We start from the raw sequence: 16,338 nt of genomic DNA, 5'->3' as shown, positions 1-16,338 counted from the left end.
ATTTACATGTGAGTGGAATCCACACATATTAACACCATTACAAAACATTACCAGCATCCATGCCAAAGCAAATGCCAGTTTGTCGCACTTCCACTTTCCACCGGACCACAACCTTCTCCTCCTTCTAATCATGACCACTTCCCCTTTCCTCTCTCTTTGTCGTCACCCCTTTTCCCACACTTCTCATCGTTTCCCAACAGGGGCTGCTTCTCAAAGTTCAAACTTTCTGCCAAAGTTTCAATCTTTTGCTTCTGGAAACCATGCAGGGAGTGAATTTCCATCTGGGTTCTGCTCAAATGCTCTCAGAAGAAAAAGGGTGTCCGTGGTGTGCTCAAAGTCAACTCTGAATGTGGAAGAAGTGGCAGAGAGAGGAGTGAAGGGTAAGGGTGAAGAGTTTGATGCAATTGTTATAGGGTCTGGGATTGGAGGGTTGGTTGCAGGAACACAGTTGGCAGTGAAGGGTGCCAGAGTTTTGGTTTTAGAGAAGTATGTGATTCCTGGTGGAAGCTCTGGATTTTACCAGAGGGATGGCTATACTTTTGATGTGGGCTCTTCTGTCATGTTTGGTTTCAGTGATAAGGTCAGTTATTTATTTATTTAATTTGGGTGCATGCCATTTTTTGTGTGTAATCATTTACTTTAATTTCATTATTGATGCGATGAAATGTGGATGGTATAGAAACTTTAGGGGTGAGCTCATGAGCTAAATGTTACGCTGAAGGAATATGGATGCTTTGCTTGTGAGAGGGACTTTCTGTTTCACTCTGGTTGCAATGCATTCGATTTTTTATTTTTTTTGGAGACATTTATTTGTAAACAACACTCTATTTTGTGTTGCCATCAGTGTTATTGTGCTTAGCTGGTGCCTGGTGTTCATGAACAAAATGATTGCGTCTAGTTTGCTCTTTTGGTTAGTTTAATATTAAGAAAGATTTGGTTCATTATGTGAAGCTTGACTTTTGATCAATTAAGCTCCAAATAAATGTAATTTGCTCATCTTCTAATAATACCTTAGCAGCCAGTAGTAGATTCGAACACTTCTAATTGTTCTTTATGTTGAATGGTATGCTTCCTAGGATCATGAACACCATGTGCCTTAAATTTGTGTAGGGTAATCTCAATTTGATAACACAAGCGTTGGAGGCAGTCGGTTGTCAGATGCAAGTAGTACCTGATCCAACAACTGTTCATTTCCATCTACCAAATAACCTTTCTGTTCGAGTGCACAAAGAATATGATAAATTCATTGATGAACTGACCAGTTACTTTCCGCATGAAAAGGAGGGTATTCTTAAATTCTACAGTGAATGCTGGAAGGTTTGTCTAAATTGAGGTGATTGCAGCCCCCTTAAGGCATTTTTGCCTCTCCTTGAAGTTTACCTTTTAAGAGCTTTTGTGTTATGGCTAGATTTTCAATGCGCTGAATTCCTTGGAGTTGAAGTCACTGGAAGAGCCACTCTACCTTTTTGGACAGTTTTTTCAGAAGCCCCTGGAATGCTTGACACTAGGTACTTTCATCATGTTTATTTTAAACTGTAAGGCCACAAATTTTAACTCTTAACTATAATTCCAAAGGTAATATTGTTTTTTAGTTCCACTTGGTTTATCTTTTCTGTATTTTGGTAGATTGGAGAATGTATGTTTTAACTTATGAGTTAAAAGAATTGTTGAGGGAAGCAAAGGGTGAAAAAGTGAACAAATACATCACTCAACTCTGCAGTTTGTTGCTTAATTCCACTGCATATAACTAGTTAGCTCAACAAATTTTACCCTAACCATGAAGATCAGAGCAAGATTTGAGTAAGACATGCTTATGCAATCCAATTAGTTTTTTATCTTCCAAGTAGTGGAACCCTAGACCTAGAGAATCACATCTCATGTACATAGTCTGGTTCTTTTTGCTGGGTGGAGAATTTGAACCAAACAAACTGTTAGGAACCAAGAATTGAAAAGAGAAAGAAAAGAAAGGTTTTTTTATTTAATAGACTGAAAAGAACAAAAATAGGAGAGCACTCCGAGGGTTTCCCCTTCACAAAGAGCTGAAGCTCAATCTACAAAATTCACTTCCTTCCCCTCTCCTCTCCTTCTTTCCTATATATATATCTAACTAACGCCTCAAGTGACTCACTCTAACTATCTTAACTAATTTCTCTAACGCAAGCATTTTAGAAAACCTATATTGATCTCCTAATTCCTAAGGGGGGTCTCAGCATTTGTGATTAATTTGCTCAAATCTTTGAAATGCATCAATTATTGCAATACCAAGTTGTGATAGTGTATATATGAAAAATTCTATATGAAGATTTCAATCAATGTGAGCTTCTGATAAACTTTTGCTATGTCAAGAAGATTAGAGCAAAGGATGTGATGAACCACGATCATTCTTGGCGTGTGTGTGATAACTTCCTTTCGTGGAAACCAGAGAAAAAAGAGAAGAAAATACAGAAAATGCACCAACTCAAGGTTGGTGAACTAAATGTAATAGAAGAACCTTGAAAGTTTACAAAGGAGGTTTGCTCCTTTCCCACAATGATCTCACTGTCAGCCTAAATCAAAAAACACTCAATGCCCCCACTCAGTGAGGTTGGTCTTAATAAATAGACCCCTCAGCCAACAACAGAAAGGCACCGAAACACACATTCACTAACTGCCACACTCTTATGTATCCCACTAACCCACACAAATCATTTCTTCTTAAATAAATTCTTCGTATAATACACCTTCCAAACCCGTTCTGTCTCTATAGTTCTAACAGTGTGTGTATTACAACATTCTTGTGGTAGACTATCTCTGTTAACCAATAAGCATTACATGCCTATTTCCTAATAACAGTACATAGTACATAACTGATAGGGGTTGCTATTGAAGACCCATTTGCAGCTCCCTCCATATTTGTGCTTTTTATCAGTTTTTTCATATGTTTTCGGCATTAACCTTCTTAACATATCTTTTGACAGCCTATTATTTGCCTCAAAATGCTGGAGCCATAGCTCGGAAGTACATTAAAGATCCAAGCTTGTTGTCTTTCATAGACGCAGAGGTAGCTGTGATTACTTATTTGATTCAGCTTGAAGTTTCATGAATTTATTAAGGAAAATGTGTCTTGAATAGTTACTCAGTGCAATGTGTTAAGAGAGACAACATGTACTAAATAAGTGTGGAATCCATTCTAGTGGATCTCATAGAAGAGGTTGAGGACAATTGTCGTGGGTCCCATCATAGCATTTGAGTCTTAAGCAAACTGTGCCACATGTTTTGTATCTTTGTCCAACCTATTTTCAATTGAGATAGCAGTCATGTTACTACTCATTTACACTTTGATTAATTATTCAATTGTTGGTACGTGATTGGTAATTTATATCCATGCTGTTGCAGTGTTTTATAGTGAGCACAGTCAACGCTATACAGACACCAATGATCAATGCTAGCATGGTAACCTTTTTTCATTCTTTCAGTTCATTAAATTTTTGTATTACATTTATTAAATTGTCTAGGAGAGGAGGTTTCATGCTTGCATTCATAGCTTCTGCTTGTAATGAATGGAGGATTAGATTGCAAAAAATAGAACTAGCAGGAATTTGACCCAACATTGACTGCTTTTAGTCCTAATAACATACAAATATTTCAGTATCTTTTTTATTTGAATGTTAAGTGTGTAATTTTAAAATGTAAAGGTCATCCTTCCATTAATATGAAGAATCAGTCATGTTTGTTAGACCTGTTATTTTTCTAACTCGTAACTGATTTTAAAATGATGAAAGGGTTAAATATGTTTTTAATCCTTAAAGATGTAGTGAATATTGGTTTTAATCCAATTTTTTGTTGTTAGATTTGGTCCGCACAATTCATTTAACTTTAGAAAACAGTCCTTACAATTATTTTGGTGATGACTTGACATGACATGCATCTTATTGTCAACAACCACTTAGATGCATTCTGTATTATGATAGATAGCAAATCAATAGATAGCAAATGGACTCTGTTCATGACTTTTAAAAGTTATAAGGACCAAAAGCAACAATTTCTTTTTTAAGAATAAGCCAAAATTCACCACATGTTCAGGGACTAATCATACCAACCTCTTGAGGAACTGTCAGGGAGACTGCTAAACAATATATGAGTTAGACATTCATGTTATGCCAGTCAAAACAGTGAAAAATAAAAGTACTTATTTCAAATATGGTGGCAGTACTATATAGTTCACCTTGGCCTCAAATGCTCTATATTTCCTGCATGGCCTGACTCTTTTTTTCCCTCCAGGTTCTATGTGACAGACACTTTGGTGGGATCAACTACCCTCTTGGGGGTGTCGGTGGGATTGCAAAGTCCTTAGCAAAAGGTCTTGTTGATCAGGGTAGTGAGATAGTTTACAAAGCAAATGTCACTGGTATTATAATTGAGCAGGGCAAAGCTGTAAGTGAGACTTCATAATAGAAACAATGACATTTTGGAAAGAAGCATTTTTTCTTCAAGAACTGACTATGCTTTTTGCAGGTAGGTGTGAGGCTTGCTGATGGGAGAGAGTTCTTTGCCAAAACCATAATATCAAATGCTACTAGATGGGATACATTTGGTTGGTTTCAAATTCAAATTTGAATTCTTATAAGATATTTTGTGTGAATATTTTACTGATAATCTCCGTGATGTTTCTCTGCCCTCGTCAGTTCTTAGTTAGTTAAATCACATAATGTTACACTGTAGGAAAGTTGCTGAAGGGTGTTCCACTGCCAAAAGAAGAAGAGAACTTCCAGAAAGTTTATGTTAAAGCTCCATCTTTTCTTTCAATTCACATGGGGGTTAAAGCAGAGATTTTACCACCAGATACAGACTGTCACCATTTTGTCCTTGAGGTAGTTGAAGTTTGCTCAACTTAAAATTTCTTAATAGTCCTTGTACCTTAAAATGAATATTAGCTTAATGCATTTCATTGGTTCTTCTCTAGAGCAACTGGTCCGAATTAGAGGATTCATATGGAAGTATCTTTTTAAGTATACCAACTGTTCTTGATTCATCATTGGCTCCCGAAGGTCGCCATATCCTTCATATATTCACAACTTCTTCCATGGGGGACTGGGAGGTAGGCAATACTGATAAACAAAGTTCAAAACTTTCACATTGCATGCTTGTGTGACTTCAGAATCTGTTTTTGTCTTAAAATATCTAGTGTCACTGTTTTCTGTACCAGGGTCTCTCAAGAGTAGAATACGAGGCAAAGAAGCAGCTTGTAGCCGATGAAATCATAAGCAGATTAGAGAATAAATTGTTTCCAGGTCTTAGATCATCCATCGATTTTATAGAGGTATTGGTTATAACCTCAGACCTTATATACTGAATGGTATTTCTGTGATTTCCTATTGTTTGAAAATCAATTAAATATAAATCTAGGAGATTTGATTGTATTTTACTTATCTCTTCATTAGTCCAATACCACATTTACCAGTTATTTGGTAAATCTTGCATTGTGTTACTTTGGCTTGCCAATCTCTCCAGATAATAGCCTTTGAGTAATGCTATTTTCCTGTTGACAAAGAAAAATCTGGTGTTAATATTTGAGAAGAACTAACTATTGTCTATTTGACTGCTTGTGGACCTAAATTCTATCATGCTAAAGGTGATAATTAGACATAAATGTTTGTATAACTACATTTGTTTTTGAAAGATCCAAACCCCAATTACCTTTCAGGATAATGCTGCCTGACAGATCCTTTTTTTTATATAAAACTCTTGCTAGGCATTACTATGATCTTTGGCATCTCAGCTAGGCTAACCCCTAGGACATATACCATTTGTCATCACATGAAAATATCATTAAAAACAAAAAGAAAGATACAAAGAACTCATGGGGGGACCCAACCAAAACCCATGAACAGAAAACAAGCCAGCTATAAAGCTATACACAAGCTAAGAAGCTTTATACATAGGAAAAAGAAACCTATTATGACAAAAGTCCAAACTTATAAAAGCTGGCATAACCATATACCATTTAAACATTTCTCTGACAGGCCTAAACTCCCCAGGTTATCAGCACAATGACTTTCTTCTCGAAAAATATGTGACACCTTAAAATCAATACCACTACAAAACTTAATGGATTTCCTCCAACGACCTTTAATAGACCACAGTACAACCTCTTGATGAGAGAAAGCTTTACAGACCAAGGATGGATCACATTCCAACCAGACTCTTCTAAATCTGGCTCTTTTTTGTTATGCTTGTAACATTCTTGCTATCATGTAAGCATATGAAGTATCTGCATAGATGGAGGAAACTATCATGCTTAGATATTCTTTGGCGTTTGGTTCTTATGCTTTTTTATTATATGTATGTTTTCTGAAATCTTAAGCCTTGCTACAGGTAGGGACACCAAAGACACACAGGCGATACCTAGCTCGTGACAAGGGGACGTACGGCCCAATGCCACGTGGAACACCAAAGGGGTTATTGGGAATGCCATTTAATACAACAGTAGGTCCTTAAACGAATAACTGGTTCAGTTATAGAAAATATTCTGCTATGCTTTCACAATGCTCTGCTTAAAGCAAGTTACAAACATATAAAACTTGCAGGGCATAGCTGGTCTTTATTGTGTTGGTGATAGCTGCTTCCCTGGACAAGGTGTTATTGCTGTAGCTTTCTCCGGAGTTATGTGTGCTCACCGAGTAGCTGCAGATATTGGTAAGACAAAACACTCCTTCACATAATAGCAAACAGTCCTCCAAATTCTGGCAAACCCTTACATAATGCTAATATGCAAAAAGTTCAAGCATTCCGAAATTGTTGTATACCCTTACAGATAGTGTGAAGGAATACTATTGTGTTGTTCCTCAAAATGGTAGTAATAGCAAACATTTGTAAGCATTCCTTTAAATGCATAGAGTTGGTATTTCTATAAGAAGCAATATTAGTACTGCTTTGTAATTATTAAAAAGTAGATTTTAAATCTAACATGTAAATTGGTCTTATCTTTAGTTTAGTTGATGTGATAGACTCTAATGCATAAATCCATAACTCTAAAAATTGAACTTTAAATGTAACTTATTCATGCAAAACCAACTTATAAGTAAGGTTTGCAGTTACTTATATATTATAAAATAATTTTATGTCTAGTTGATATGAGATTTAACACTAATCATATTTAGTGTTCCTGTAATAAGTTGCATAATGAAGGATTCTATTAAATATCAATGCATATTACTGAGGTGAAATATTGATTCTAATTTGAGAACAACATGGACAATACCAATGGTATTGAACATGTGTTTGTCTCATAGTATATAACAGTGAACTGCTCTTGCTGAGAATGGTGGATATAATTTCATTTCATTTTTCTTACACTTATGTTATTTTGTTGTTCTTTCAAATAGGGCTGGAGAAAAAGTCACCTGTGTTGGATTCCATGCTGCTTCGGTTGCTTGGTTGGATAAGAACAATGGCATGAGATTTAATACATGGCAGCTTTTGTTTGATCACACCATTGTTTCACTGCAGATTTCCTCCTCAATGTTCAAGACTCAGCAGTTTGCCACAGAAGATAGGTGGTGTCAGTTGCAACTCAATCCATGGAGTGCCATAGCTTGGGAAAAAAATAATTTGGAGGGTGCAAAATAAATAAGCTTACAATGTATAAATCAAATGTGATGGTTTTGACAATAATTTATTATAAGTGATTCAAGTAACTATTGGTAACATTTAATACTGATTATTTTCTTAAGTAATAGTCGTCTATGATATACAAATATTTTTTTTTTTACTTTATTAATAATAATACTCCTTAGAACTTTACCACCTTATCTGCCACCAAGTAAAATTTAATGCAGAACTTATTCACATTTTTTATTTTTTAGTTTTTCTTAAGACACCTCAAGTTTATATATATATATATATATATATATATATATATATATATATATATATATATATATATATATATATATATATATATAAAGTGAAATATGTATGAAAATATACAAAAAAGAAAAAAAAATTAATGAATTTTTTTTAATGAATTGAATAAAATAATCAAACTTTTATCAGGATCAGAACAATTTCTGCATAATTTCAGGAACATGCCGATAAATTTGCAACGAAAATCTATAATTTCAAGTTATATCTTTGCAAATACAGCTATCCAAGTATATGAGGACTTTAATTTTTTTAAGTGAAGTCTTCATGCATGTGACGATTTCACATTTTGCATATTCTCTGGTTTCAAAATACATTTATGTTAAGACATCATCATGTATATTGATATCTCCAGTTTAAAATCTTAATCTATTTGTATAAAATGAAAATGTATACTTCAGTATAAATATTTAGCATAGTTTACTTTTATTTTTAATCATCAAAACTCAAATTAGCTTGGTTTACACAAATTTTATTCAAAATTTATTATCTAAAAAAAAGTCTAATTACATCTTAAAAATATAAACAACTAATGATTATTTCTAGAAATATAAAAAAGAAATGTATAACTATAAAGTTTAATTTTTAAATTTAAATTAATAAAAGTTACTAAATATGAAAAACTCATTTAATAAAAAATGTAGTAAAAAGTCTCCATATGCATCTAGACTTTATTTAAAAAAAATGAAAAATTGAACCAGTCATATACATGGCAACTTTTGTTTTGAAAAAATAAGTTCATCTTAAAAATTGTGGTTTTTTCACAGTTTAATGTACAAGTAGATGACCGTAATTTTTTTTTTAGAAAAATATTACATTTGTAAATTCTAAACAACCTTGAACATTTCAATACACAAGACATATATATAAAGCTTTCTTTAACTTGTATATTGTGTATTTTTTTTATCTTACAAATAAGAGTGAATTTGACATATATTTTAAATAGTCGACATATATATTTTTTTGACAGTGATTGATCTTAATTAATAATTTTAGAGGTTCAAATAATATTTTTAAGGTTTAATCCTGACAACTTTTCTCAAATAGATTCTTTATATTTTTCTTTCATCTTAATTGGATTCTAATTTTTAACAAATTGAAACAATTCAGTGTTTGTTTTTAAGTTCCATACTAACATAGTTAATATCAAGGGATAGAATTAGATCATATTTTATTAAATAGATTAGATTGAACTATTTATTAAATAGTTAATATTGAATACCGATCTTATGGGTGGTGATATACTCACCTAATATGTCAATCAAGTGGGCAATAAACTCCAAATTAGTAAACATCTGAATTAAAAGCAATTTTCTTTTTGGTCAAATCAAACATTTTTGTCGATGATTTCTTGAGAATTGTCATTTCAGAAAGGCTTAATCAACTTAACTAGGCTAGAATCATAGCAAATGGATAAACTTCAGTCAATTAAACATTGTTGCAGAGTTAAGAATCTCTCCAAAACAAGTATATGAATTCTTCAGATAAAGCTGCGCCTATGATCATAACATGTGATTGCTTGCACTATTGATGTGTTTCACCATTGTAACTTTCCGGCAATTTATTTTGGAAAACTTTTCTGAAGGGCTTTCGTCAGGTGTCAGTCCTCACTCGCACACTTTTGGGGAAAACTTGAAAGTCACTTATCTTTTTCCAATGTTCGGATGTCACATGTTCACCAGTTTTCGTCTAATTCATTCTCAAACCACACCTTACTGGAAAAGAAGAGGTTAAGCTCTAATACCACTTGTAATGCCCCGACAATTTACAGGGAATATCGATTGCCAATGTGCTTTGTCCTCACCACACCGTACTGGGAGAGGTTAGGCTCTGATACCACTTGTAACGCCCCGACAACTTATAGGGAATATCGATTGCCAATGTGCTTTGTCCTCACTCGCACACTTTCTGGGAAAACTTCCCAGAAGGTCACCTATCCCTAAATTACTCCAGGCTAAGCACGCTTAACCATGGAGTTCTTATGAGGTAGGCTACCAAAAAGCAAATGCATTTGGTGATATGAGTAGCCAAATCAATCCCTTTAAGATATCCTTCAAATGTATAGTCTCATACCTATACAGTCTCTAGATCCCTCTCATTCCAATGTATGTTCGATTCGTCCATGTGCCTCTTCCACTGAAAGCCTGCCAGGAACCGCTCCTTGTCAGTGCCCCTTGCACTTCGTGTCTCTTGCATCGACGATCACTCCCCGCCTTCATCAGTGCCGGATGTCACACTAATGCTAAGTGAAATACAATATTCACAAGACTAATCAAAAAAGCCAGAAGCTCTAGCTACCTCGGTGCACCATTTGGTGTTCTTAATGTTCTTAGTACTTTCAACAACTTTAAATATATAGAAAAGGATTTGATGTAACAATTAAAAGTATTAGTATTGTTGAATCTTTATATAAAATGTATATATATATATATATATATATATATATATATGTATATATATTATATTGCTAAAATTATTGTTATGTCTAATCTTTAGATACCAAGTATACTATGCTGTTTAAACTTTTTCATTTCAGAAAAGTAACCTTTTCAATAAAATAAATTATGATTTCAACCTATTTAGACATTTATTTAAAAAATTGTTTTTTATAACTAAGGTACAACAGAGACAAACTTAATTTTTTTTTCATACATTATATCAAATTTTTATATGAATATTATAAAAATTATTAAAAAAATAATCAAAATAAATAATAATAATTATATAAAAATAAGATAAAGATATAGATAAAGATTAGTAAAGTGAAATAAATAATAACAAAAATATAATTCAATTATAATTTAAGAAAAGAATAAAAATATTTTCGATTGAAATGCGTGTTACATATTTTCTCATATGTGTGATATAAGTAGTATTTATATTGTAGAAATGATCAAAATTATATTAATGTTTTTCGTGAGAAAATTCCTTAACTTTTACTTTTGTAAAAAAAAGTTTTGTAAAACATTTATAATATATGATTTCATAACTTAACTAATTAATCGATACCAAATTTATTTATAAATATGTTTTGTTGATTTTATTCTAATAGATATAGATGGTATAAAATATTAGTATTTTCTCACATCAAATTAGAGATATTATTTTTAAATTTAAATTAAATTAATTAAATATTATATATATATATATATATATATATATATATATAATTAGGTTTGGTTGAATTGACTACATTTTATTTTGTTTTTATAGTTAAAGACTAAGAAATTTACACTAGCGTCTTGTTGAAGTGGAAATGTTTCATTATCTTCTACGGAAAGAAATTTAATATCTCCTAATCCAAGAAATGAATAAAGAAATCTAAAGATAGATTTAGGTAAAGAGTCTTTAATCATTCAAATAAGGGAGTTTTTCATTTTTCGAGCCAAACACTTTCTCTTTCTTTCTTCGAGAGTTCGATTCTTACCATCATTCCCCTTCGTTCACCAGCATTTCACTAGCAGAGCCCTCTCCATCAGCTAGCGTGACCGTCAGTCACCGTGTTGGTGATTGGCTGTGTCGAAATCATGTGCCCGTGATTGGGTGTGTCACAATCGTCATCGGAGTTCGTCCATCGCAAAGGTTGGTTCAGCGCTTGGTTTCGCAGTTAAACGATGAGTTTCACCGATTGTCATCGAGGATGGGCTTCCACTTGCTGTGATGTGTTTGTTCTTCTTACAGAGTTGTTGTTCGAGGGTTGTTCTTGGAGGGGTCTTGCTGGAGTGTGGTGTGGTTTGTGCATGTGAGCGAGCTTGTCTAAATCATCTTGGTGGAGGTTTTGGGTTGTCTTTCTTCCCTTGCCGTTGAGGTAAGTAGGTTTTTGATAAGTGTGAAAATGAATTGTTTTTATACTTATAAATAAGCTCAATCTTATAATTATTCATGTTGTTGAAAAGTTATAATAGTAAATTGTTATGTAAAATATTGTACAGGAATATTATTTAGACTGTCAGCCAATTTTCGCAAAGCGAAAGCCAAAATTCGCACTGCCAGAAGAAGGAAATTCGCATAGTGCACCAGTACATTTGATTTGCACTGAGCGAATTAATGAAGTTAAGTGGCTTTAAAAGACGTGACAGAAAGACAGAAACATTCTTCTAACAGAAGTTCCGGACAAAAAAAGAAACGAAAACATCTCAGGAACTTCCAGAGACTACTTCAAGGCATCAAGACACCATTTTTGCAAGGGATTGCTTCAAATGTGTACGTTTAGATGACTAGGAGTAGTTTTTCTTTCGTTGGAATTGGATGTAATGAATTTACTCTGGTGTAATTTTCTTGTTTAATATATCGTTGTTCGTTCATATGCTCTTTCTTGAATTTACTATCATTATATGGAAATATAATGTTATTTGAATGTTTCTGATTACTGGAAAGTAACTTTGAACATGGACATAGATAGAGCACCTAAGTGATTTGGGATCTAGAGATAGACTCAATAACTTGGTCATTCTTAACATCGGACTTAATGCAAATTGTATGTTAAATTGACTAAGGAATTAGCATTTTGATATATTAATTTAGAACTAATTGCTAAGGGATTAGGACTAGTATGCCTTGATGTGAATGTTTGAATGAAATAATAATATATTGTACAGAGTTTTATCTTCATATGATTCATGAACCCAATTCCAACAAAGTTTCTTTTATGTCTAATTGAGTTATAAAAGAAAGAATTGTCATGTGTTGCACAAGTCCCATAGGAGAATGATACTTTGAACTTACTCTATATTACTTGGAACGATTTGGTATACTTGCCAAAAAGTTACAAGTTTTTGATTAAACAAGAAAATTACACCGGAGTAAATTCATTACATCCAATTCCAACGAAAGAAAAACTACTCCTAGTCATCTAAACGTACACATTTGAAGCAATCCCTTACAAAAATGGTGTCTTGATGCCTTGAAGTAGTCTCCGGAAGTTCCTGAGATGTTTTCGTTTCTTTTTTTTTTGTCCAGAACTTCTGTTAGAAGAATGTTTCTGTCTTTCTGTCACGTCTTTTAAAGCCACTTAACTTCATTAATTCACTCAGCGCAAATGTACTGGTGCGATATGCGAATTTTCTTAACTCCTCGAAAACTAACACCGCTAAAAATTTGGTCCTCATTTAGTCAACAAAATGAGGACTAAAACCAAAGTTTTGAGGACTAAAACGAACGTTTCGAAAAGAATGAGGACCAAATTGTACCTTATTTTGAAAGAGGGACGAAAACCAAAAACGACCAATAACTTAGGGACTAAAAACATATTTAACCCAAATCAGATATATGAATGATGAGAAATGTGATCATCTACAAGTAGCATGGGAAGAACTTCAATGTTTTAATTTTAACCGGCTCCAGCCATATGTTGATTCTGCTATGGAGATGAGAAATCACGTTAAGAGTTTCGCAAGGTAAAAGAAATGGAAGCAAATATCAACATACTGGAGAACCGAAAGAATCATTTACAGAAGCAACAAAATATATTGAAGAAAAGGTTTTCTGACATAAGTCTAAGCCTTCAAATAATGAAAAAAGCGATGGCGACAAGAAAAGAAGGCTTTGTCGAATTGGATATGGACGGAGAACTTGAATATCCAGAATAAATTTTTCTAGCCTTTGTTATTCCCAGTGTTTTTAGTGGGTTTAGCATAATCATGAGATACTCATTTTGTTTTGAATTCATTTTATAGATATTAAAGTTCACCGATACTGTTAATGAATTCATTTATGAAAATTTTTGTTTAAATGGATGAGATTTCACCAGCAATTGCTACCTTCACACCTTTTACTATCAGTTTTTAGTAAAATGTTGTTCCCTACTATTTACAAGGTTTAATCATTCACGAAATTCCTATTTTCGTGTGGAATCTCAATTTATTCCCGTTGTTTCTGGAAACCTCAATTGAGTCCCAAATTTATGAAAATTGCAACAATTGGATCCTTTCTGTTAAATTGTCTCCAACGTCGTTAGTGTGTGTTTGACGTGGCACGCCGTAGTCAGTTTCTTAACTAACGTGGCTGACTGAAGCAGGGGCAGCTGAAGTACGTGGATAATAAAATTTTTTAAGTAAACAGAAAATGAAAGTTTTAAACCAAACTTGGGATTTAGATTTTTATTTGATCGAATTAGGGATTGAGATTCTTCTGAGTATTTTTAGGGTTCGTCCACCGTTCATTCCATTTCACAAATTGGGGTATCATTTTGGGGATTTAGGGTTTAATCCAAGTTGACCTTGACAGAGTGTGTGCAATTATCGTCATCATCGGATATAAGTGATTTGAGAAGTTTCTGTACAGGGAAAAAGATCCCAATTTTCAGCGACCTAACCTTTTCTCTCTCCTTCCTCCTCTCACATACACCCGTATAAATATATACCTTCTGGATCTCCTTCCACCTCTTAACGGATAGCAGATTCCATCAAGCTCATTTGGGTCTCCAAATTTTTGTTTCAGTTCCGAATGCTCTTAAATTCTGTTGTTTTCTTGTGTTCAAAGAGAAAACATGGCTGAAAGCAGGTACCTTTGCAGTCAACAGTGAACGGTACATAGCAACAGGTTCTTTTTCAACTTTGGAGAGTTCACTCAGCAAATTTCTTTCTTTTCTTTCACTCTTTTACACTTTCTTTTTGGGAATTATTTATTGTCATTGACAATTTGCTGCTCTCTGCAAATCCTTTTCCTTGTACCCGTTTCTTTTTCTGCTCCTTAAGTTCACTTTGTTTGAGTCTTCCTTTTTCATGGTTTCTTTACCATAATTTGACAAGGTGGCTGCTTAAAAATCTCATTGTTGATCCACACGGTGTCGAAAAATTTGGCTCTTTTCTTGTCTCTCTATTCTTGAGTTGAAGATGGAGTGTTGGAGAAAGAGGGATAATCCAAAATCAAACTCCACTTTTCCTTATGAGGTATTGGAAAGAATTATAGGGATGTTAAAATCTCAAAAGGACAAAAGCTCGGTTTCTTTGGTTTGCAAAGAGTGGTATAACGGCGAGAGTGGTATAACGCAAAAAGGTTTAATCATTCACGTGCTTGACCTGCCCCTCCTTTAGTCAGCCACGTCAGTTAACAAACTGACTACAGCGTGCCACGTCAAACACACACTAACGCCGTTGCAGAAAATTTAACGGAAAGGATCCAATTGTTGCAATTTTCATAAATTTGGGACCGAATTGAGATTTCCATAAACAAATGAACTAAATTGAGATTCCACACGAAAATAGGGACTTCGTGAATGATTAAACCTATTTATAATTTTAAAAGTTCAAGACAATATTAATTACTATATTTTGAAAATTATAAAATATAATCTTTAATTATTTTACACATTTATCATGAAATTGCCACAAAAGACGAATAATAAGAGATGGAGAAATTTTTATTTTTTATTTTTTAGTTTTTCTTAAGACACCTCAAGTTTATATATAAAGGGAAATATGTATGAAAATATACAAAAAAGAAAAAAAAATTAATGAATTTTTCCAATGAATTGAATAAAATAATCAAACTTTTATCAGGATCAGAACAATTTCTGCATAATTTCAGGAACATGCCGATAGATTTGCAACGAAAATCTATAATTTCAAGTTATATTTTGTAGGTTTTCTCACACAAAAATTACTTTCATATTTTTTAACTTTTTTATTATATAAAAACTCGTCTATATCTTTGAAAATACAGCTATCCAAGTATATGAGGACTTTAATTTTTTTTAAGTGAAGTCTTCATGCATGTGACGATTTCACATTTTGCATATTCTCTGGTTTCAAAATACATTTACGTTAGACATTATCATGTATATTGATATCTCCAGTTTAAAATCTTAATCTATTTGTATAAAATGAAAATGTATACTTCAGTATAAATATTTAGCATAGTTTACTTTTATTTTTAATCATCAAAACTCAAATTAGCTTGGTTTACACAAATTTTATTCAAAATTTATTATCTAAAAAAAAGTCTAATTACATCTTAAAAATATAAACAACTAATGATTATTTCTAGAAATATAAAAAAGAAATGTATAACTATAAAGTTTAATTTTTAAATTTAAATCAATAAAAGTTACTAAATATGAAAAACTCATTTAATATAAAATGTAGTAAAAAGTCTCCATATGCATCTAGACTTTATTTTAAAAAAAATGAAAAATTGAACCAGTCATATATTTAACTTGTATATTGTGTATTCTTTTTATCTTACAAATAAGAGTGAATGACATATATTTTAAATAGTCGACTTATATATTTTTTTGACAGTGATTGATCTTAATTAATAATTTTAGAGGTTTAATCCTAATATTTTATTAAATAGATTAGGTTGAACTATTTATTAAATAGTTAATATTGCATACCAATCATATGGGTGGTGATTACTCACCTAATATGTCAATCAAGTGGACAATTAATTCCAAATCAGTAAACATCTGAATTAAAAGCAATTTTTTTTTGGTTT

At 32.7% G+C, this 16,338-nt stretch overlaps 1 protein-coding gene and 1 long non-coding RNA gene across 3 annotated transcripts; both read left to right on the top strand.

The window, feature by feature from the left end:
* LOC108318783 (prolycopene isomerase, chloroplastic) lies at positions 1–7,676 on the top strand. Of its 2 annotated transcripts, none has more exons than XM_052874440.1 (13): positions 1–580; positions 1,111–1,317; positions 1,409–1,508; positions 2,958–3,040; positions 3,376–3,432; positions 4,261–4,413; positions 4,495–4,573; positions 4,702–4,850; positions 4,943–5,077; positions 5,186–5,299; positions 6,355–6,465; positions 6,567–6,675; positions 7,365–7,676. In XM_052874440.1, exons 1-13 carry the CDS (start codon positions 131–133, stop codon positions 7,436–7,438), a joined length of 1,821 nt encoding a protein of 606 aa, XP_052730400.1. In that variant the 5' UTR covers positions 1–130; the 3' UTR covers positions 7,439–7,676. The 2 variants fall into 2 exon arrangements, with proteins under 2 accessions (XP_052730400.1, XP_052730401.1); XM_052874441.1 differs by having other exon boundaries at positions 441–580; positions 1,077–1,317.
* A 3,598-nt stretch (positions 7,677–11,274) lies between these two features.
* On the top strand, positions 11,275–12,206 carry LOC128195786 (uncharacterized). The gene is made up of 2 exons (XR_008247652.1): positions 11,275–11,710; positions 11,835–12,206. It is a non-coding gene; the product is annotated as an uncharacterized LOC128195786 (long non-coding RNA).
* Positions 12,207–16,338: the final 4,132 nt, after the last annotated feature.

The sequence above is a fragment of the Vigna angularis genome, chromosome 3 (genome assembly GCF_016808095.1).
Source record: "Vigna angularis cultivar LongXiaoDou No.4 chromosome 3, ASM1680809v1, whole genome shotgun sequence".
NCBI classification, from domain to species: Eukaryota; Viridiplantae; Streptophyta; class Magnoliopsida; order Fabales; family Fabaceae; genus Vigna; species Vigna angularis.
Note: the sequence above shows the minus strand (reverse complement) of the source record. Positions and strands in the feature narration are given on the sequence as shown.